This window comes from Trachemys scripta, chromosome 2 (assembly GCF_013100865.1).
Source record: "Trachemys scripta elegans isolate TJP31775 chromosome 2, CAS_Tse_1.0, whole genome shotgun sequence".
Taxonomy (NCBI): domain Eukaryota; kingdom Metazoa; phylum Chordata; order Testudines; family Emydidae; genus Trachemys; species Trachemys scripta.
In genome coordinates this window covers 20,142,857-20,167,560 of record NC_048299.1, presented here as the reverse complement: position 1 = coordinate 20,167,560, position 24,704 = coordinate 20,142,857, and the positions used below count along the sequence as shown (strand labels likewise).

The 24,704-nt window shown below is 40.4% G+C and overlaps 1 protein-coding gene across 1 annotated transcript in view; it reads left to right on the top strand.

The window, feature by feature from the left end:
* The window catches only part of PTPRN2 (protein tyrosine phosphatase receptor type N2), a 960,120-nt gene that overhangs the window by 407,273 nt on the left and 528,143 nt on the right, over positions 1 to 24,704 (top strand). Inside the window, exons 6-9 of the mRNA XM_034760012.1 lie at positions 1,583 to 2,045; positions 10,329 to 10,583; positions 12,104 to 12,144; positions 14,174 to 14,562. Of these exons, the coding sequence (XP_034615903.1) occupies positions 1,583 to 2,045; positions 10,329 to 10,583; positions 12,104 to 12,144; positions 14,174 to 14,562 (1,148 nt within the window). The remainder of the gene's footprint in view (positions 1 to 1,582; positions 2,046 to 10,328; positions 10,584 to 12,103; positions 12,145 to 14,173; positions 14,563 to 24,704) is intronic.

Below are 24,704 nucleotides of genomic sequence, written 5' to 3'. Positions count from 1 at the left end.
TTCCGGTCTTTCCTAAACAGCGCATACCCCTCCATACCTGCGTTCCAGTCGTGACTGCCATTCCACCACGTTTCTGTTATTCCTACGATATCTGGTTTCAGCTCTTGGACCAAGAGCTGAAACCAGATATCGTAGGCGTTTGTCTGTTGAGGTTCTTAAAAACCTCCAATGATGAGGATTCCACAACCTCCCTTGGAAGCCTATTCCAGTACTTGACTATCCTTATAGTTAGAAAGCTTTTCCTAATATCTAACTTAAACCTCCCTTGATGCTGATTAAGCCTCTTTCTTTATAGTGGAGTAGAGTCTCTCTTGGGGAAAATAGCTTCTGGCTAATGTAGAGTATTGGATGTTCTGGGACAGCACCACTCTTTGCCCCACATCTCAAGCATCCATGTGGAGTATTAACAGTTGGGTGAAGTCAGGGTGGAAGAGGACTGGTACTTTGCTCAGGGAAAACACATGATCTTAACAAAGAAGCTTTTAACATTTAACTTATTATAGTAAGTGACATTTGTAGTTTAAATAGGAATACCAACCACTAAAATTTAATTAAAAAACGAAAATTTTAAAAATCCAATGAAAACAGTTCTTTTTAAACAAATAGACATTGTTCTGTAGTGTCTGAAACCAGTCATTGCAACACTGAGATTCTGAAACTGAAATGAATAAAAACAAAGGAGAATGGACTTCATTGGATTTTCTTTGTCCAGATGAATGTAAACAGAGCATACATAATTGCAAGCCAATTTAATTTTATGATTTTCTCACTTGTAATAATCTAAAGTGTTATTAGTAACATAGGTAACAAAATGCAGTGTCTTTTTAAAGCAACACTTCCAGTGTACCAGAGTTTGCACATTTGTAGGAGGGGTTATGTGGCAGATTCTGATTTCTTGATTAATTTTGCCTAGCATTAAAATACAATGGAATGTGTGACCATGTGAAGTAATTCTTCCGCTTTACTCCATGCTGACAAGGCCTCAACTGTGGTACTATGTCCAGTTCTGAGCATTACATTTCAGGAAAGATATGAACAAATTGGAGAAAGTCCAGAGAAGAGCAACAAAAATGCTGAAACGCCTGATGCTGAAAACGTAATCTATGAGGGAAGATTGAAAAAATTGGGTTTGTTTAGTCTAGAGAAGAGAAGACTGAGAGGGGACATAACAGTTTCAAATACATAAAATGTTGTTACAAGGAGGAGGGAGAAAAATTGTTCTACTTAATCTCTGAGGATAGGACAAGAAGCAAAAGGGTTAAATTGCAGCAATTAGGGCAATTTAGATTGGACATTAGGAAAAGCTTCCTAACAATCAGGGTAGTTAAGCACTGGAACAAATTGCCTAGGAGGTTGTGGAACTCCATCATTGGAGGCTTTTAAAACAGGTTAGACAAACACCTGTTAGGAGTGGTTTAGTTATTACATAGTCCTGGCTTGAGTGCAGGGGATTGGACTAGATGACCTCTCGAGGTCCCTTCCAGTCCTACACATATATGACTCTATGTTTCTGAATAACAAGTAAGCATTATGATGCAGTATACATTACAATAATGACCTAACCTAATTTTTTTCACTCCAGGATAACATCCAACCTGACCTCATTATAGACTACATGATGCAGAAGTCCAAAGGAAAAGCACCTGCTTTGACCCATCAAAAGTATGCTGAGAATCCTGCAGTGAGGACCTTCAATCAACCTCAGCTGGAGAACTTCCCGCCAGAGTCAAATGCAGAACTCGACAGAAATGCTCTGCTTTCTGCACTACATGCCTATGTCGCTCAAAAGATGGCAGCACAGAACAACGATAAAAGCTCCATTGGCAGGACTAAATGGTCTCACCTCTATGCTAATAGGTTCCGTTCATCTCAGACTGGCCATTTTGATGGAACCTTTGCCAAAGAAGAGACAGAAGATTTTAAAATGAAGCAGCCATTCCTGCGGAGACCTGGAGCTGTAGTGCTGGGGCCAAGTTCAGAGATGCTGAGTTATAAATCTGCTTCTCCTCAGGGTGATCTTAAAGATCCTCTGAATGCAGTGGATGGTAAGATTTATATTTATTTATTTTATCATCCGTGAAGCTTCCATCATGTGTTCTAGGCACGTTTGCAAAGATTATAATAGATTTTATAAGCACTAAAATCATCATGTAGAATAAGCTCCCCTTCTACCACTGAGAGATTTATATTTATCTACCACAGCTCCAATCTAACCATTCCTTCCCTGCATACTGCTTCCCACGTCCTTCAACCCATCCTCCCCTTATGCATGTGATACCTAACACTTATATAACTGTACATTTTCAAAACACATTATAAACAATAACTAACTGTGGAAATCCATTTGCACTCGAATCAGCTTTCATGCACATCTGTCTCATTGCACACTTAGGTAGAACTGTCTCTTTGCTTTTGGTCTTCTGTTCTCTTTATTTAGCTATAAATTGGAGGACACTGGATAAAATGAAAAGTTAGCCAAAAGAGAATAATTACTGAAATATGCTCTATCATATAAACTCTGGCATACAACATGTGAAGAGGAGAAGGTTGTCAGTTCACGAAAACCTGAGATGCGGGGATGCAGGAGGATGAGGGTTACTGCTAGAATAGGATGAACTGTCAATTGCAAACAATTATTTGCCAAATTTGACCTTTTTTTTTCTATTTGCTAACTATCCATGAGCAGATCATGATTTTTATTAATTTGTTTTATTCATATTCATATAGCTTAACAGTCATAGCGTAACATGTTATGGGATCTTGTGATATATTTCAGTGGTACTTCATGAGTCAACTTGTATCTTCCTTACATGGCTTGGAGGTAGGGAGAGTTTGGAAAAAAATGTGCATCCATTTGAACATTTGTCTGAACTAAACCAAGTATTGATGTTACTGCTGCAGTTCAGAGTGCCTGCAAAATCAATGAATCAACCCCTCACGCTCCGCTATGCATATGCATTTGATGCCTTGCAGCTGATCTTTCTACCTTAATTCCAGTTGATCCCCATCTGACCATATAGAAAAGGGGTTTCATGAGTCTCTTCCATAGTTTACATTACCAACAAAGTTTGCTTTTGAAACACAAAATTGCTGAAACTTTGGCTTTTTGTCTGAAGGGTGACAATATCTGCAATCCAAAGGATGCCCAATGTGAAAGCATTCTTGGTATGGTACCTGGAGAGATTATAGGTTTCAAAGAACAAACTGTAATGTAAATCAAATCCAGGTAGCACTGTAGGATTCTGCAACAGGTTGCATGATTTTGCTGCTACACTCAAAGGAAAATAGGCCCATGTTGGTTAAACTGTCCTCCAACTGTTCCACTTCACCTTTCCTAGCAGGAGTCGACAGGCAACAAACATACTTAACACTTACAGTGAATAACATGTTTCAAAATTCATTGGGTTGTGCTTCCTTGACTTTCACATGCATAATGTATCCTCTAGTAACGTACAGTTTTGCTAGCTTGCTTTTACGTATGCAGTTATATGAACTTATTAAATGCCCCAAAATGATTCATGTGAAGTATCAGTAGTATTGTTGATTTTTTTTTTTTGCTTCTTTGAGTCATTTACCAGTCCTTTAAGATACACGTGAGGTAACACATCAGTATATTCACAGTATAAAGTAGCAGTTAGAAATGAGGAAGGACAGAGACTGAATCTGCCAATCTGAGCAGCTTTCCTGCCTGTAGCAAAGCTGCCAAATTCCAGCCAGAGGTTTAGCCTAATGATATGATTGCTCTCTATAAATTCATCAGAGGGATATATACAAGAGAGGGAGAGTAGCTTATTTAAGTTAAGCACCAATGTGGACACAAGAATAAATGGTTATAAACTTGCCCTCAACAAGTTTAGGTTTGAAATTAGGCGAAGGTTGTTAACTGTCAGAGGAGTGAAGTTCAGGAACAGCCTTCCAAAGGGAGCAGTGGGGGTAAAAAAATCTAACTGGCTTCAAGACTGAGCTTGATAAGATTATGGAGGGGATGGTATGATGAGACTGCCTACAATGGCATGTGGCCCATTGGCAACTGCCATTAACAAAAATCCCCAACTGCTGGAGATGGGACACTAGATGGGGAGGGCTCTGAGTTACTACAGAGAATTCTTTCCCAGGTATCGGCCTGGCGGGTCTTGCCCACATGCTCAGGATCTAACTGACTGCCATCTTTGGGGTCGGGAAGGAATTTCCCCCCAGGTCAGATTGCCACAGACCTGGGGGGTTTCGCCTTCCTCTGCAGCATGGGGCACGGGTCACTTGCATGTTTAAACTAGTGTAAATGAGGGATTCTCTGTAACTTGAAGTCTCTAAACCGTGATTTGAGGGCTTCAGTAACTCAGCCAGAGGTTAGGGGTCTATTTCAGGAGTTGGTGGGTGAGGTTCTGTGGCCTGCAGTGTGCAGCAGGTCAGAGTAAGTGATCACAACAGTCCCTTCTGACCTTAAAGTCTACAAGGAAGATTTGCACTGAGGGCAATAATTGTATATCTGTGGAGAAATTTGGTTTCTTCTCTTGTTTTTCCCCTTTCTCCTCTGAATCTGCTGTCTCTCCCTGCTCCTAATCTTCCTCTAATCTTGCTGGTTGTGTGGGCTTTCTGTACACGTGCAAGCTGCCAGACTTCTTCTTCAGTCAGTCAAATCATCAGCATTCCCTACTTTTCCTGACATACATGGTCAAAGTGCCAACCACAGAAGTGCTCACATATTAAACAGAGCACAGGACAGTGACTTGAGCTTGTGTCCCTACTCTGGCCACATGTTTCAGAAGTCGAGAAGGGAGAGAATATGTCTGGCAGAACAACAAAGAATGGCTTGAGCAGATCCTCAGCGAGAGTTGGTGGGAAACAAGAGGAGGTTAACTAGGGAGCAGGAGGGAGACACTCATGCACAGGAAAATGCCTGGGCATGTTCTTAAACCACTCATAACTGACAGGCTTGAAAGACAGAGTGTGCCCGGGAGTGGTGTGATCTGAGCGGGCCCTGGCTTTGGAGACAAAGTCCAATTGTTAAGTAAAAACCTGCCAACTGCACAAGCGCCATGTGCAAGTTAGCCCAGCTTTGTCCAGACTAGTTTGATTCATGAATCACTACATTTTCAGGCTCCCCTGCCTAGGCCAAAGTGAGGCATTCACAGGGATTTTTATTAATAAAAATCAAGTTTTCATGTTTAAAGTGCAAAAAGTCATTTGAAAATACCCCAGGCATCCCAAAAAACCCAAATTCTCCCCATCAGAAGAAAGTCCATAGAACAAATAAAAAGCTAAAAGAATAAACAGCTAAAGTACTCTGGTCCCCACAGACAGAAATTCTTTTAAAGAGGGTCTTTACTGGAAAGAGTACAAAGCTCTAAATTATATAACCATGGCCTGGAGTTCTGGGATCTGATTCTCTGTGTGCTGGTAGTCCTTTGATTTTCATAGGTAAGGAGCCTGTGCTGTATATATCTGGGCACAGCGATAAGTCTTCTAACATCCACCCACCATCAAGCAAAGGAAAGTTACAAAGTGTGGCGTCATGCCACAATGTGCCCTTTTTGCTACTGAGTGTGTGCAGACTTCTCCAGACGTACTCCGTGAGCTTGTGTAGGGAAACCGTACATTACACTGCCAGAAGAAACTGAGGCGTATTTTGATGGAGGGGGGACGCATTTAGACATGGGTCTTGCTAACGGGTTGCCATGCACAAATCCAGCTGACTTGTTTTCCTGCTCTTGGCAATGGAGCTAAGTCCACCTGACACATAGGTTAAGTTCCCTCCTCTGCAGGAGAGCTGTGATCAGAGAGAAGTGAGGTGGCTGCGGCCCTTCTCTGTCAGACCTGGAGGATGTGTGGAGCTCCCTCTCCAGGAGACCACCGCAGCTGACCTTAGGGGGCCCAGAGCACATTTTGGCTGAGCAGATAGCTATGGAGCAGAGCCACTGGGATCACTTCTGATTCTATCCAGTATTGGGAAGAGGAAGAGTGATATGGGCACCCAGAAGTTTACGCATGTGCACACACACACATATGCTACCGGCTGTATTACAATATCCACTAACTGCTGACCCTCTTTTTCCTTGTTTTAGGAAATTCATAAGAACTAACTGAAATTCCCAAAAGGGTTTCAGTAAATACAGGACCCAACACAGATGTCTAGAAATTCCCTTATTGTATTTTAAATAGGCTCCTCATCTTATCAGCTGAAAATGATGTACAAGAATGGCTGTGTGCCAGCACAAGTGGGGAAAATGTCCATATTTAAAATGAACAAAAACACTTACTTAACAGGATATTTATTAGTCCCAGGTAGATACACAAGCTCTCTCCCCAGACCTTTTTACAAAGCAAATCATTTTCACCAGCTTGCATTGACCGTCTGGACAGACTTCTGCTGGTGCTCCTTCTGGCATACTTAACACATCACATTCCTCAAATTCCTCAGCACTGGCTCTACTCTGCAACTCTCCTGTTTTTTTAATAGGTAGGACAGTGGTTGTTCAATAATGGTAGCATACAATACTGTAATGCCTAGTTTTTGTCAAGTTTGAAGTCAGTGCTGACATGTTGCTGTTTTTCAGGAGTTGTTCTTTTTGATGAACAGTTTCCTGGTGACATTGGCTAGATTGGGAATGGCAGCATCAGAGGGAGGCAGGAGGCTTCTCTTACTCTGGTTTATTCAATGAACCAGAAGGACCTGCAGAGAGCCTGTTAGTGGAATCTGGAGCAGGGCCTGTGGTTATTCTCTTGTGTGATTTCTCTTGCCTTTATTTCCATTTTGCGGTTGAGACTGTGCTTTGTTATCAGCTATGAACCTATGAAAGTGGACTGTGGAGATAAGACTTTGCTAGATAATAGACACAAAGAAAAGAAGAGAGCTTGGAAAAAGTAAAGTGAAATTGAAATGACAAGATTATGTTGGCAGTTTGTTGTTCAGTAACTCAGTTGCTGATTTGGCAACTGGTTCTGATGTGAGGACATTAAACTGCGCTTTAGAAAAATATAAGAATGTTACGTTTCTATAACATTTTTAATTAGCTGTGGCCTGAACCAAAACCCTGGATCTCAATTTTAGGGGAAATTTGGGTCTGGATCTGAATGTCGTGGCTGGTCAGTACCTGTCTGGAGTAGAACCTAATCCTGGACAGACAGAGATTAAAGTCTCCTGGGGCCCAGCACCAATTTGAACTTGGAAACCCCCCGACTTCCCTGGTTTACAGCAAGAACTTAAACTACATGATGTTACCACTGTCCTCTACCTGACTTATGTTGTTTTTCTTAATTAAATGAACATACTTTATACTCATTTTTGTTCAATGAAATAAACCTTACACACTTTTTGCTAGGATTTAGGAGCCTACATCATGTTTACTTTCAGTGAGACTGAAGCTTCTAAGTGCCTAAATCACTTTTTAAAACAAGACTTAGGCTTCTGAGGCATTTTTGAAAATTTTACCCTAAGTCTAATTTTTTGGTACAATGACTTAATGTCGAGGAGGTCAAAGTCCCTGAGTCAAGTTTGCGCATTGTACTATGGAGGTGGCTTTTAACTCTTTTGAGTGCTGAAAATTAACATTCAGCATTTATGTGTGTGCTAGAAAGGCAGAAGTAGATCCGTGTAATCTATATGATAGAAAGAGTTGACAACAATTTGTAAATTTCACTTTTCTCTTTGGGGAAAGGTGCAGAAAATGCATAAAATGATCATGAAAACCTTCAAAATCTTGATAGTACAGCAATTACATGTGAATTCATGGTCAAAAACCACGGGAAAACAGTCGTTGATTTTGTTGTAGGTTTCCATTGTTCTTTTTATAGATTCGCTTAGGTCATGCAATCATGCATAGTGTTTCAAACATACTCTTTTGTACTGTGATGTGCCATGTATGTATATATCAACATACTTGAAAAGCTTTTTTTGTTGTGAGTTGCAACTGACATTTAGTCTGTTCTTCCATATTTGGTTTATTTGCTTCCTCTTCATTATTTCGGATGTTGTTCCTGATCATTTTCATCTAGCTATACAAATAAAACACAATTCAGAACTGATGCCTGAGCGGACATATGGCAATTGCATTGATTTGCTAGTACCTGTATTATTAAATCTGTGCAGTATTGTGTCCCACATTACCATCCTTAGTGTGTATTTTTGTAATGGCTCATCTTCTGAGCTAACTGTTGAGCGTCTAATCTTGCAGAAAGCTTCTGGGACTCATCCTGGCTAAGTCTGACTAAAGCTTTTTTGATTTCTGCATGCCCATGTGTGACGGGGTTGGGACTCACCACCTGGCGCCTCCTACTCTGATTGTCTCGGGAATTAGCTCTGAACAGTGGAGCACCCCCTCCTGGTGGTGTCCTGTCCGTTGTCTCGCCCTCAGTTGGCGTGTCCGGACCCGCTTTGCTCCCAAACTCACGGTGTCCTCTTCAAGCCACTGCCCTCCGGCGGTGCCCCTTAGTCCATCCTCACCCCCTTCCGGATTCATCTGTTCTTTTAGAATACCCAGTTGAAGAAAGGCATTTAATCATTTTTTTACTGGTTTTTGATAATGTTAGGTATTCATTTCCTGATGGTGAGTGGATGCCAGTAGTAAACTATGTATAAACCAAACATTTGTAACAGTTGTACAATATTATGTAGCACTCTTCAAATGTAGGTCGCAATTCTACCACCTTTACTTACTTTGAGTAGAACCTTACTGCACAGGGTCTTCCATTAGTGCAAGGCATATACCCTAGCCACCTCAATGGGCTGCTTTAATCTTGTTTGGAGGCATAGAATATACTTTTCAACACAACTTTTTAAAGCAATTTATAACCCTTTTTTGAGATATCAATGTTTCCATGTTGTTGTTTTTCTTACCTGACACTACAGATCTAAAAATGCCTGTTTTGCAAACAGAGAGAGACAGACACACAGAAGCAAACTGTAGAATGAATTAGTGAGACAGAGTGGGTGAGGTATTATCTTTTATTGGATGAACTTTTGTTGGTGAAAGAGACAAGCTTACATGGAGCTCTTCTTCAGGTGAACTGGTGAATTAGCAATCAGTATTGATAAGCACAAAAGACATCACATGGCTGAAAAATGGTTTCTGAGACCATAATTAACCTTTAATTAAGTGAGGCATCTCCAAGGGAGATTTGGATAAGGTCTGCAGAGTACTCAGCCCAGTGGTAATGAAGTGTAAGTGGACAGTCAAATAAAAGCTCTTTTTCCGGATGCTCATTGCCTCATTTTTGCAGCTGTCCAAATGTATCCTTCTAGTTTAACTCATCTCTAATCTCCATTGTCCTTGAAATTCTGTGTGGTAACACTTCCTAAAGCATGGTGTTTGTCCTCCTTTGTAAATATAGAACTAATAAATCCAATCCATCTCCCTTGTCTCCTGCTGCCTGAAATGTCATCTTCCATTTGCTTTCCTCAATATAACTGATAAAAATATTTTCCCCTATTCTGTCAATGGCTGACAAGTCAAAGCAACATTTAGGTAGAATTCTCATTTGACAAGACTTATTGTTTCTTCTTGCCGAATATGGTTTAGAAAATGTGTCAATTTCATATTATGGTATAAAACACTTGTGGATGGATAGCAGCTTTTTGATTAAAGGATTAGATATCTGACTTTCCCGTTCCAAAATTTTTAATAATGTTTTAGCTACTTCCCGTATTGTAAAAATTAACAAATATATAAATAGTCACACCATAAAGTATGTTTATCCAAAATCCTTATCCTTAGCTATCTCTTACTTCAGTAATTATACCCATACCACTTATTGACTAGACAAGACTTATTATAAAATGTGGCTCAACAATTGATTCATAGAATGGTGGATAGAGCTAAATCATACACCATCTGACACAATATTCCCTACATGTAAAATAGCCTGTGCTATTTTAATGTAATCAAATAAATAACCATCAAGCTACCTTAAAAGTTATCTTAATTGACTACTATTGTCAAGTCACTTAAGGTCACGTTAAGTCAGCTTAGATTGGAAAAGTGTGATGATTCTTGGTGCAAAGAAAAACAGCAACAATTTTGTCCTAGAGACGTGAGTGCAGCTAACTAAGCCATACTGACTTCTATCCTTCAGCATCTGTCACAAGCTGGTCGTGCACTGAATTGAAAGCCTGCTTTCTGAAACAAAGTGCACCTCCTATGCAATGCAGTCATCTGTCATCAGACTATGATGGGGCTCACCAAATCCAGCCTTTTGGTGTGCTATTATAATGTTTCCATAAGTGTCTTACATTTTCCTGAAAATATTATAAGCATATTGCACTTGCACAATGTTTCTCTCTTGCATGTAAATAAATCCAGTGATCATGTTGGTGATTTTTTTTTTTGACTTAGAAACATTTATTCAGGATATATTGAAAGACCTGAAGAAACACAAGGTGAACGTGGATAATCTTAGCCCACTGGAGCTTGACGAGATGGCTGATATTATTGCTGACGCCATTCAAGTTGTTGATGTGGCAGAAGAAAAGCAAAATGGAGCTGGAAAGTTTGAAGGAGAGAGATCAAAAGCAGAAGTCAAGGAAGTGGATGCACAAGGAGGAGCAGATGATGAGACTGGATTAATGGATGCCAATGTTAACATACAAGGTACTAGACCAAAAAGATAAACATGACAAAAAGCAATTTACAGTCATTTTCCTCTTTATTTTAACTGCAGTATTATGGTCTCGACCTCTCTCTCTTATTCATTGATTTTTAAAGAAGACAGGGAGGGAGACTTTTTGTATTTTTTGCCAGAGTTCGGGATGGTTTCAGTCTTCAAATTTGCTTTTTACAATGCAGACATGTATTCAAGGTAAATGTGGCTATTTGTGAGCTCTGGATCGTCAAGCTCCATAAACAGGATAAAAGGTAAATTGGTCTATGTTATTAGGCCTAATTTCTCATTCTTGAGAATGAGCTGTTTAAACAAAATGATAATAAAAAGCATTCTTTTTATACCAAGAATCTTAAATATAATTTTAAATATATAAATTATAAAGCAAAAAAATTTACCGTTTTGCTTTACAAGTAATCATTTTTTGTGTACCATAATTGCATGCAGCCGAAACTCTCAGACAAGCAAATATATACAAGCAACTTCTTCCTCTTTCTGCTCAGGAAATTAAGGAGATTCATTATACTTATTTGGTTGTGTTTGAGCACAGATTTTTGGTGGTCCAGTAATCAGTAATCCAGCTACTGTGGTTGCCATTAAAAACTCTACATTTACTACACAGAAGGATATGATATATTATAGTTTCTCCTTACCCCTCTTGTATGATAGAAAATCATGCAGTATCTCAGATACCACCATTGTGTGGTATTTTGTGGCAAATGTTGACTTTTATGTTACTATCTTTTATTTGTTTGTTTGTTTATTTATTAATGGGAACAAGACTCTTGACAGTAGAAGTATAGCTCAAATTCCTACTAATATGGATTTAGGGAAATTATGATTTTTTTTATGATCACTACTGTGTCTGGTTTAAAATGAAACAGTCCTTTCGGTTTGTCTTGAGTCACACTGGGACAAATTACTAAGATACAATTCTTAATCTTTTTGTCTAAGAAGAACCATTGACTTCAGACAGTGATGTGATTGCAAAGTATGACTGTAATTTAACTGCAGGATGTGGTTCATTTCTGAAGTCTCTGCAGCATGTACAGAAATAAGTTTTTTTGGTTCCTTCATAATAACATAGTCGTATAAGCATCTATCAACCAAAAAGCACATGCACAATGAATATGTTGCTGCTGTTTGTTTATGTATATAATTATGATACTACTGTTAGGTAGAGTCATTTTATTGATTTTTTTCTTAGGCATTGGTAAACAGTGGTAAAATAATAAGCAATACCACTGCATTAGTTAGCATAATACACTGCTAATTTGACTCTAATTGTACTGTTTCTATTAACATTGCATTAGTTTGCTGTCCAAATGCAGCTAAAAGAACAAAACTGAACTACCCTTTTTACTTTAACCTTTCAACTAGAACATCGTAATGTTTAATCTCTAATAAAGAAGCTATCATTAAAAATTAGAGCAACCCATGAGTAATCTGTGTTTTAGAAACAAAGTTCTGTATTTTATAACTACATATATACCCTGTTCATGTCCTACAGATAATGGGGGACATGAAGAAGATGCCAGAGCTGATAAAAAGGTAAAGTAAAGTTTGTTAAACCAAATATTCCACACTATCATGTCAATAATTATTTCTCTATAGTTTTATGTTGAGGCATAATGCCTCATTCCTAAAAAATAAAACATTCAAATGTATATAATTCTTATTTATTTACAAAATGTACCTACTCTGATTTATACATGAATGTACATAAATTGAATAGACGTTTATTAAAATTTAACTAAACTGAGAACCAGAAGAAAAATATCCCAATTTTGCATCCTCTCAAACAAAAGTTTGGGAAAAGGTCCTGAATGTCAGACAAACTCAGGCTCCCACAGGAATTGAATTCAAGCACTGAGGAATCTCATTGAAAATATCCCTTTACCAGTCCTTCAAATCTCAAATCTGGGGAATGCTAGCAATAGTGACTCAGGTGACATCTCCTATTGAGATGTAATATGAGTAAAGAGGCTTTCTCTGAGGAAACTTTTTAGCAGGAAAACTGATGAAACCTTAAATCTCAAGGATTCAAAATTGACTTCCATTAATTGGGTCTCTATATCATCAACCTTTCACCTCCCCATGCAGGGATAAAATCTGCTCAAACCGATGAACATGAGAGGAGAGATTTTCATGACTCATCCTCTTCTGGACGGAAAAACCAGGATCCAGAAAGACAAATTGACCCCAAACTATGACACCAGGATTGGGTCCTCAGCTAAGCAGCAAATTTGAGGATATTTTTGTGAGCCTTGGCTCAGAACTTGGGCACTTAATTCATTCACTAGTCCTTTTGAGTATCATTGATTCTTTTTCTGGGTTGCATGGAGAAAAATTAACTCAGAGAAGAGTTTTGGCAAACCAAAGTGAGAAATTCAATGTGATGTAGTATGTCAACTGTCAGGTTGTAACTAGATCTACCTTAGTTTGTCAAGAAGCCATCCATGGCGTGTTTATAACCAGATCTCACCAACAGCTGTCCAGGCAAGAAGAATACACTAGTGGGCCAGTTCAGCTGGAATTTCAACCATCCACACAAACTTGCTCTGAAGAACAAAGTGCTGCACTTGCTGTTTCACCAATGGGGTATTCCACAAATAGATCTTTCAGCAACACTTTGAATAGGAGAGGTGACAGAATGGAATACAGCTGTACACAAGAGAACTTTACATGGGGTTCATAAGCAACCAGGCACCGCTCTCTGGGATAGCCCTAGATATAGCAAACATTTATGTAATGAACGTAGCCCCCTCTGTGAGTTTTCAATTAATATGCCTTGATTTTACTAATTTGTTCATTATTTGACTTCATTAGACAAATCAGTTTTATGATCAAATCACAGCCTATGGATTGCTCACAAACTACTTACCACAACAATTTGCTAGAGACAATTCACTCTTCATGCAGAGTAATTGGACACCTAAGTCACATGGTATTATTTCTGCTCCTGATGTGCTATCTCCTAAAAAGCTTTACAGATATTTTCAGTACCAACACTCAGGCAAATACATATTTGTAAAAGTAATTTGCATCATTTCTCATTTTCTTGAGGATAAAATTTTACTCTCATCGATTTTCACAAAACACAAACATAAGGGACTATAAATACTACCGTATATTGAATTTGAGATTTTGTTTTCAAACAAATATTTCTGAAATCTTTTTTTGCCATATTCTCCCAATTCTGTTCTACGATGTCTCAGAGAACAAAGGTTGTCAAGTTGAAAAGAGACATTTCATTTTGAAACAGCGTAAGTCCTACAGTTAAGTTAACACTTAAGTCTGACCTTGCATATAAATCTTATAATAATATAAAACCTCTCACAATATAGTGGAAGCTTTCAAGAATCTTTTCATATTGTGCTATAGTTTTATTTTCAGAATGTAAATATATTTATATATACTCTTTCTTCATTTAAACAGATCCTGCAAACACTTATTTACACGAGTAGATCCAATCACATGAGTAAGGGTTTGCAGGATCGGGTCCAGGCGTTGTATGTGATAAGTGGACCCATACCTCCATGTGTTTAATGTTACAAAGAGTTCTATTCTTTTAATACAGGAGAACAATTTGGGTGTAAAACTAATGGACTTCTTGAATGAGAATGCATTAACAGAAAATCTGCCAGATAAGCCTACTTCTGAAGAGTCCTTTAAGACTGAAACCAAGAAATCAGAAGACTCAGATTCTTCTTCCTCAGAAGAAGAAATGAAGGTTGGTGTTGAAAATGTAAAGAGTGAGACTTTCTCAAGGGAAGTGGCAGCTGAGAAGAAAACTGAATCCGAACCTGACTCTAAGGAGCTGACTGAGATCCACTACTGGATTAAGAATTCTTTGATGCGGGATGAAAGTGCCTATGAAGAACCTCAAAAAAAGATGGGAGAAGGCCTACAGCTAGAAGTGAAGTCTTCTGAGGAGAAGGAATATGGCTATATTGTGACAGAGAAAGAGTAAGTATAGTAGCAAACTTGAATTGCATTTTTTAAAATGGGGAAATGTAGACTGGTTGTAACTGATGAAACATGAATGTAAAAGAGGAAGATGCTATTTACTGTGCCACTTTTTGACACATCAGAAACACTTTGTTGGCAGCCAGCTCAGTACTTTGATGGAAATATAGGAGAGTAGAGCTGCCATTCTGTCTGTGTAGAAGATATATAATATGTAGGCCCTTTACTTACTTTTCGCTTGGTCCTCTGATGTCCCCGTGATCTGCACAATATATCAATCAGTGTATTTATGATTAAGGATGTGTGCTTTAAATATTTGACTTCAAAGTAGCCTAAATATCAATGCCTGAGTCATTCTTCAGAAAAATGATACACAATAACAAAGCACAATATTTCCTCTGTGGTTCCATTTTGATCTGAAAATAGCACAATCCAAACATCATGTACAAAGCTAGCTGAGAATGAAAGACCTAATGATTTCAGGTCATGTAACTAATGAATTTGACATTTAATACTATACTTCAAAAAGACAGCACTTTTTTTTTTCTGATATGAAACACAGTGCTTTAAAGAGGGGGAAAACATTTGGAAGTTTGAAGTTTAGACTTTTCTTTTTTTACTTATTTCTTGAATAAAAATTTTGTATTTTGTTAGTGGCCCCCCTCAACTGTTGTAGACAATGGTTTAACTGCTAGGGTATAGGGGACAAATCTATGTTCAGCACCATTACAGAAAGTGTTATTGAGACATCTGTAATGGTGCTGAAAATGGGTTTATCCCTTCCATATGAGCAGTTAAACCATTGTCTACAACAGTTGAGGAAGGGCCAGGATAGGACCCATTGCTGACAACCACTGCCAGCAATCTCTTATTTTCCTAGTGTACATAGGGCCCTACAGAGCAATTGGACAGTATCTGACAGAGAAGCACAAGGACAGTTTCACTAAGGGTTTGAACAGAGTTGTTTTTCTTGAATTTTGGTGCATTAGATTTTTTGCTTTTGGGGGTTAGGCAGGTAAGCAGTGATTGGTAACTATTTCTGCTCGGAAGTGGGGATACATTAAAAAATTATACATTTCAACAACTGTCATCTTTTCGTATCTTTAGTACCTTTTGCTATTGTATTAAGTTCTCCTAGTATAAATCCTGGAATGATTGTTTGTAATGAATTAGTAGTAACAAACACCATTGCCATGTTTTGAAAATGTAACAATATCCTCTACAATGGGATATCGCTATAAGTATGTGTTATATTGGCATATATTCAGACCTTGAGAGAGGGAGACATTGGCACTATAGCTAGAAAAATAGTTAATCTACCTGCTTTTCTGTACTACAAGTGGAAAAATAATTGGGTTCCATACAAGTTCAGAAAATCTGTTTTACATTTTATCCATTATCCTTTGTATGCGTGAATGTTTTATTTTTGTTTTAAAGTTTCCATTGAACTCTGAAACATTTAAACATTAAAAAATGGTAAAAAAAATATATATATAATAGGGATCAAGAGCAAGGTTGAAATTTAAAGCCTATTTCTAATATGTTTGCATTTTGGAGCAATCTGCAACATGCAGCGGCTTCCCTGAATATTTTGCAGTTAGGACATTCAAGGTTACAAAGCTAATATTAAGATTTAATTTATTTAACCCAGTAATAATTTGTACACAGTAAATGGACAGGTGAAATGCAATGTCAGATGTAGTGCCTAAGTTTAGAATATTATATTATATAGTTTTTTCTTCTTCTCCCATGTCAAGCTATATGTTGCCATTCTTAATATGTCAAGATTTTTTTATTAGCCAAACTGTTTTGTAATGATGAAGCTTCATTTTTACAGCTGAAACCAGTAGTCAGCTGGCAAAAAATGAAAAAAGTCCTACATATTTATACACTGGGGATGTCAGCTTGAGTTTCTTTACATTCTGATCTCAAAATGCAACTGAAAAGATTGCACTCAATGGTATAGTTGACAGATGTCAGAGGTGATTCATTCACTATTAGATTCTCAGGCTTCTTTGGCTTTGCAAGTGTGACCCAAGGAGATATTTAAGATTGTGGCATTGAACTCCTCAGATGACAGCTTTTAATTGTGCCACGAAGCAGAGATAATATTTCCATGTAATTCTTAAAGAAAAGATTTGTGATAGTTTAAAGACTTGTCATAATGGCAAACTGGTTGTCACTAGCAAGAACAATAGGTCACTCCTGCTGTTTCGTCTAGTGACCTTTCAGATGCTTAGAGCAGTACAATCCATACAAACCGTACTATCCATCTGGGCTAATCTTAGGAACAAATTGACAGTTTGTGTAGGCAATTGTCTAGAAAATCCTCTTGGGTGCTGCTTCAGCACTTTATTATGGTGAAAAACCAATCAAAATGGGTTATTTACTGTTTGTCCCCTTTAAAAAAAATTGGAACTACTTCTGTAAATGCTTTTTTTGTGTGGGATTTGTCCTTCCTGGAAGTGTAACTCTTTCTGCTAATTGTAGGTCTAGTCTATGGCAAATTTACAAGAAGAAAAATAATTTAAAGGAAGTTATTATATTTTATATGTTTTTAACTTTGGTGCTATAATTATAAAAAATTCTCATATTATGACCTGGATGCATTGATAGGGACTCCAAAATTAAGGATAAAAAATGATTTTGCCTTTGGGAGGGCCATTAAAAGCCCCCTTTTTTCCCTTCTATTCAAAAATGGAAAATTTCTTCTTAACAGAAAGTGAAAATGGCAAAATAAAATGCATTTTAACATATAGTTCCCTGAGGAGGAGAACAAAAGCTACATACCTTTTAGCCTGTGGGAGTGTGCACTGGGTTGGGGACTAGGAAACCATGACCACCATTTTTTTAAATGGGTGCCTAAAGTTAGGCTCCCAAGTCCATTTTTAGGCATTCAGCAGTAGGGCTGGTTGGGAATTTTTTTAACAAGATAGTTTTCCATTAGAAAATGCTGGATTGTCAAAATTAAAACTTTTCATGAGAACATACCAGTTTTGACAAAACTTTCCTTAGGTCTCCAGTGGGATTTCTGGTCAAAATAAGAGAGCCATCCAAGAATAATCAATAATTTGGGAAAAATAGCAGAGTAAGGACTTTGAACCTAGGTCTCCTATATCCCAGGAGTGTGCCCTAATCACTGAGCTAATGGCTATTCTGACAAAGGAAGCTGTGGTCTTTCTCGCTCTGTTTTTTTCACAAAACACTTCAAAGGGTCTCAATTCCATCCCCATACAAAACAGGACAAATTCTGAAATCTCAAAAAGTTTACAAGAGAAGAAATAGTTTCCCACCCAGCTCAACTCATCCGCTTCTGATTGCAAGCTGCTGAATGCTCAGTAGTTTGAATTATCAATCTTTGTACAGGTTCAGATGTATGGAGTTAGGATGCTAACTTTGAACATCCATTTTTGAAAATATTGGTCCATGAGTTCAAATCTCAACTCTTCTGCAGATTGGCCTTAATAATTCTGTGTGCTCCACAGCCTTTATTATTAAGCCAGGCATTAGGTGTCATTTGCCCCATTTTTTATTTGGAGTATGATTCTGGGAGATTGCACAAGATTACTCTGAGATACTCTGAGAATAGATTTCATCTATTCATCATCAGAAGACCACCCTGGATATCCACTTACCATATTGAAAAACCACAACCCTGTCCCCAGAATCTAGAAGCAAAAAAGCACAGAGTTATTAAAGAAGGATAGTAGGTAATCATCAGACATATGTGAATGCTATGTATACTGTATGTAACCCTTCTACCAGGTTATGCTGGGTCCAATGTCTAGCGGTTCCTCTTAACAAGACAAAGCCCCCACCAGTAATCTGGAAAAACTAAACACCTCCACTAAGAGCCAGTGCTTTCCCACTCACAATGACTGAGTCTGTGTAACAGAAGAAAGCTCTTAATAAAAGTGAGAGGGAACCCAGCATTAATTTGGGAAAACACTGCAACAATGACTTGAAAGTACAAAACCAATAAGTGAAACACCCACCCCACAGTATCTTAGGAAGTGTCCTTTTTCTCGGTTTCCCACCTTGTGGTATGAACATCCCAGGGACAAATGTCTCTTTAACATGCTGCTCCCCTTTTCCCTCCGCTCCACCCCACTCCAGTTTGTTATCCAAGGACTCAGCAACATCCCCAGAGTCCAAGGATCATAGAATCATGGACTTTAAAGTCAGAAGGGACCATTATGATCATCTAGTCTGACCTCCTGCACAACGCAGGCCACTGAATCTCACCCACTCACTCCTGTATCAAACCTCTAAACTATGTCTGAGCTATTGAAGTCCTCAAATTGTCGTTTAAAGACTTCAAGGTGCAGAGAATCCTCCCGCAAGTGACCCGTGCCCTACGCTGCAGAGGAAGGCAAAAAAACCCCAGGGCCTCTGCCAATCTGCCCTGGAGGAAAATTCCTTCCCAACCCCAAATACGGCGATCAGCTAAATCCTGAGCATGTGGGCAAGACTCACCAGCCAGACACCCAGGAAAGAATTCTCTGTAGTAACTCAGATCCCACCCCATTCAACAACCCATCACAGGCCATTGGGCATATTTACCGCTAGTAGGCAAAGATCAATTAATTGCCAAAATTGAGCTATCCCATCATACCATCCCCTCCATAAACTTATCAAGCCAGATATGTCTTTTGCCCCCACTGCTCCCCTTGGAAGGCTGTTCCCAGGGCCGGCTTTAGCTTGCTGCAAGCCCCGCCCCCAGGAATCGAGCCGCGTTCCGGCCGGGGTTGCCGGGCTTGGGTCCGAACAGGAGCCACGCCGCGGGAGCCGGGCCGGGCCGGAGCCGCGCCACAGGGACTGGGCCAGGCCGGAGCCACGCCGCGGGGGCCGGGACCAGGCCGGAACCGCGCCACGGGGGCCGGGCCGGGGCCGGGCCGGAGCCGGGCCAGAGCCGCTGGGGCCTGCGTGCTCGGCGGGAATGGGCGGCGCGCCGACCGGGCCGGAGCCGACCTGAGCTGCGCCGACTGGGCCGGAGCCGACCCGAGCTGCGCCGACCGGGCCGGGCCAGGCCGGACCCGAGCCGGGCCAGAGCCGCTGGGGCCTGCGTGCTCGGCGGGAATGGGCGGCGCCTCCCCGGAGCCCTTCTCGCGCCCCCACCACCCCAGCTTACCTTGTGCTGCCGGCCCGCCCCTGCTTCTTTTCAGACTTCCCGCGAATCTCTGATTCGCGGGAAGCAGGGGAGGGGGCAGAGCGTTCAGGAGAGGGGAGGAGGGGGAAGTGAGCTGGGGGCGGGGTGGAGAGCTGCAGCGCAGGGCCCTCTTGGCGCGGGGCCCAATTCAGCCGAATCGGCTGAATCGGCCTAAAGCCGGCCCTGGCTGTTCCAGAACTTCACTCTTCTGATGGTTAGAAACCTTCATCTAATTTCAAGTCTAAACTTCCTGATGGCCAGTTTATATCCATTTGTTGTTGTGTCCACATTGGTACTGAGCTAAAATAATTCCTCTCCCTCCCTGGTATTTATTTCTCTGATATATTTATAGAGAGCAATCATATCTCCCCTCAGCCTTCTTTTGGTTAGGCTAAACAAGCCAAGCTCTTTGAGTCTCCTTTCATGATTCCTCGGATTATCCTAGTAGCCCTTCTCTGTACCTGTTCCGGTTTGAATTCATCCTTCTTAAACATGGGAGATCAGAACTGCACACAGTATTCCAGATGAGGTCCCACTGGTGCCTTGTACAATGGTACTAACACCTCCTTATCTCTACTAGAAATACCTCACTTGATGCATCCCAAGACCGCATTAGCTTTTTTCATAGCCATATCACATTGGCCGCTCATAATCATCCTGTGATCAACCAATACTCCAAGGTCCTTCTCCTCCTCTGTTACTTTCAACTGATGCATCCCCAGTTTATAACAAAATTTTTTGTTATTAATCCCTAAATGCATGACCTTGCACTTTTCACTATTAAATTTCATCCTATTACTATTACTCCAGTTTACAAGGTCATCCAGCTCTTCCTGTATGATATCCAGGTCCTTCTCTGTATTGGCAATACCTCCCAGCTTTGTGTCATCCGCAAACTTTATTAGCACATTCCCACTTTTAGTGCCAAGATCAGTAATAAAAAGATTAAATAAGAGTGGTCCCAAAACCGATCCCGAAGGAACTCCACTAGTAACCTCCTTCCAGCCTGACAGTTCACCTTTCAGTATGACCTGTTGTAGTCTCCCCTTTAACTAGTTCCTTATCCACCTTTAAATTTTCATATTGATCTCCATCTTTTTCAATTTAGCTAATAATTCCCTATATGGAACCTTATCAAATGTCTTACTGAAATTCAGGTAAATTAGATCCACTGTGTTTCCTTTGTCTAAGAAATCTATTACCTTCTCAAAGAAGGAGATCAGATTGGTTTGGCATGATCAACCTTTTGTAAAACCATGTTGTATTTTGTCCCAATTACCATTGATCTCAATGTCCTTAACTACTTTCTCCTTCAAATTTTTTCCCAAGACCTTGCATACTACAGATGTCAAACTAACAGTCCTGTAGTTACCTGGATCACTTTTTTTCCTTTTCTTAAAAATAGGAACTAAGTTAGCAATTTTCCAGTCATATGGTACAACCCCTGAGTTTACAGATTCATTAAAAAATCTTGCTAACGGGCTTGCAATTTCATGTGCCAGTTCCTTTAATATTCTTGGATGAAGATTATCTGGGCTCCCCAATTTAGTCCCATTAAGCTGTTCGAGTTTGGCTTCTGCCTTGGATGCGGTAATATCTACCTCCATATCCTCCATTTGTCATCCCTAAGCTCCTCATTAGCCTCATTAAAGACTGAGGCAAAGTATTTGTTTAGCTATTGGGTGGGTTTGCCTCCTGCCCCAAAGGGGAGAGGCTGGTTGAGTGATGCCTGTGCCTTTGCTCACCCTTGTTTCTGTTGTCTCTTGCCACTGCTTGTTGCTGTCATTGCTGTCATCACTGCTGTTGCTCAGAACTGCAACCTTAACTGCTACCTTTCGCTGCAATGCGGGGTTCTGAGATTGCACCACATAGGCCAGTTCTCATTGATTTCAACTCGTTAGTGATTGCCCTCGGTAGTGAGGAGCCTCTCTGCTGCTGCCTATTCTGCACTGTCTTTTCACCACAACACTGTCTGCCCGGTCTAAGGTTCAGCCCTCTTAGATCAGCTTATCAATGAGTTCAGCTCTAATGGTAACTGAGAAAGAACCAGGTCTCTCAAATGAATCTAGGCAGCTCTGTTGTTAAACACTGGAGACGGGGAGGGACGGAAGGAGCAAATGGCTTCTGGGACCCTTTAAACACTTGTCTCTACCCCCTCTGACTTTAACTTGGATTTGGCATCACTACCTCCTGTTTAGAAAGCGAGATTAACATTTAGGATGCCCCTCTTCAATCAGGGCATGTTAAGTACAGTCCTGCTGCTCTTTGCTCATATAATAATGATAACATTTCATTACCCTTGTCTTCAAGACCAAAGTGAATTTTAACCCTAAACAGGCAAAATTGATCACTTTGGCAACACAGGTCTGTCTGCTGATACCCAAGACAGAGTAGGTGTGTCTATGCACATACAGTCTGCTCCTGAAGTCTTTCCCCCTAATTCATCACTAGATGTCAGGGGAGAAATCTTTCAGACCCTGCTTAAATACATAATCATAGCATAGTACAGTATGGTGAACTGGGGAAGAGGTCTGTGGGCCTCATTTAACCTTTGGGTTGCACTTTGGACATCTCTGAATTAGAGTCTGGGATTAGTCTGTGAGATTTATGCTTTATTTTTGTATACAGTTTTAATCATTAAAATTGAACTACTGCAGTATCTCCTAACACTGTGTAGTAAACATTGCTATTTATAATGGCAATGACAGTACAGTTCATTACGAAAAAGTACTGTATTTAGTGCTCAGGAGAGATCCTGGAAGGTGAATTCTAAAGCTCTTTGGAGTATGATTCTGAGAGATTGCACATCACAAGACCACCATGATGGATAGCCACTTACCATTGAAAAACCACTACCCCATCCCCAGAACCTAGAGGCAAAAAAGCACAGAGTTATTAAAAAAGGATTTCTTCTTTAGCGCTTTCTGTCTTCAATTCATCCCATATGCCTGAAGATACAGCACGTGACATTTTATCATGTTGACATGTATGTTTACTGCTTGTTCCAGGTCATCAGATCTGTGTATTGTCAGATGGAGCATATGCTCTTGAGAGTGTGTCTGCCATGACTAAGTGGCACTCACGTTGGAACTCCAGGGGCACATCATACTTCTATATTTTCAAAAGTAGACTCTGTATCATTGGAGGTGCTTCTCTGAGTCCCTGTTTGTGTAATGCAGTCAGTGGATTGTGATCAGTTTCTGCTTTGAAACTGAAGATAGAGAAAGTAGTGACATCTTGTGCATCTATATGCCAGGCTGTGTCTCTTTTTCAATGTGTACATACATCTTCTGTGTGGCTGTCATAGCCCTATAGGCATACAAGACTGGAAACTGGTCAGTTCCAAGACACTTTACTAGTATTGCTCCCAGCCCTATTTTTGAGACATCTGTGAAGAGTTTGATGTCTTTTAATGGTTCAAAAAATTGCAGCACTGGAGTTGATGTCAAAATGTGCTTTAAGTCCATGGAACTCTCTTTTATGCTCTGGAGTCCAGGCCCATTCCGTGACCTTGTCGAGGTGATGTCTTAGGTGGGTTGTATGAGCTGTATAGTTAGGTATGAATTTTCTGACATAATTCAACATGCCTAGCAGCCCTTGAATTCCCTTTTTATGTTCAGATTTCAGCATGTTCAGTATTGCCTGAATCTTCGATTCATCGGGAAAGATTCCCTTTGGGGTCAGTCTCTCTCACAAGTATGTTATTTCTATTGTTTGAAATTGAGATGTGACCTTATTCAGTTTAAGACTATACATTCTCACAATTTCCAGTACTCTCCTCAGTCATTCCTGATGTTCAATGGGAGTGGGGTGGAGGGGTTGAGCCTAAGGCTGGCAGTACCACCTAGTGGAGATATTCTGGACTCTGTAGTCCAGTGACAAGAATCAGTGACTGCTTTGCCTAGTGGCTGCAGTCAATGGCTGTGTCTCCCAATGGTGAGAAGCAATGGCCATTTTGCCTAATGGCTGTAGCTGTTGGCTCAGTCTCTCAATGGCAAGAGTCAATGGCTTCTTTGCCTAGCAGCTGGAGTCAGTGACTGTGTTACCCAATGGCCGGAGGTAGGGGTACCCGGCTCTCCCTGCTCCACCGGGTTCCAACCCAGGGCCCACAGAAACAATAATTCAAAATGTACGGCCTAGGGGGCAGGTACCCTTATGCCTGCTCCCTGGGCCACTTCCTACCCCAACTTCGGTTCCCCTACTGGTGCCATCTGTCTTGGGATTCCCCTTGGAGTTCTCTCAGGCCACTTTCCAGAGGGTCTCTCCTATCAGCAGCAGCTCACTGTCATCAGCCTCCAGGGCTGAAGGGCCTGTGTTGGCTTGCATGTAAGGCCTGGTCCCGGCAGTTTGGAGCCTCAGCAGCTTCTCTGGAGGAGGCTGCAACACCCAACTGCTCTCCTGCTCTGTCTGCCCAGACTGAGCTGAGCTGCTCCATTTTGTGCTCTGCTGCCACTGTGAGCAAGCCCAGCAGGGGTGGTTGGGCAAGGCCTCTTGTGTCCAGAGCAACTCCTTAACCCTCTCTTCACCAGGGTGGGGTTTGTACACTCTGTCACACATCAATGTACACCTTCATACCTCCTACTATCATCTGGCTCATTGTGCAGTGATATACTTTTGGAGCTGAATATATTCCAAAAGGCAGTCTTGCGAAGCAGTATCTGTCAAATGTTATGTTGAAAGTGCAGATCGTAGGGGTCTGTGTCCAAAGAGAATCTGTCAAAAGCCTGCTAATGCATCTGATTGCATAAAAATTTGGCTCCTACCATCTTGGACAATAGGTCACTTCTTGTGGACAAGTGGAAGTGTTCTCTTGTTATAGAGTAACAGCCGTGTTAGTCTGTATCCGCAAAAAGAAGAACAGGAGTACTTGTGGCACCTTAGAGACTAACAAATTTATTAGAGCATAAGCTTTCGTGGACTACAGTCCACTTCTTCGGATGCATATAGAATGGAACATATATTGAGGAGATATATATACACACATACAGAGAGC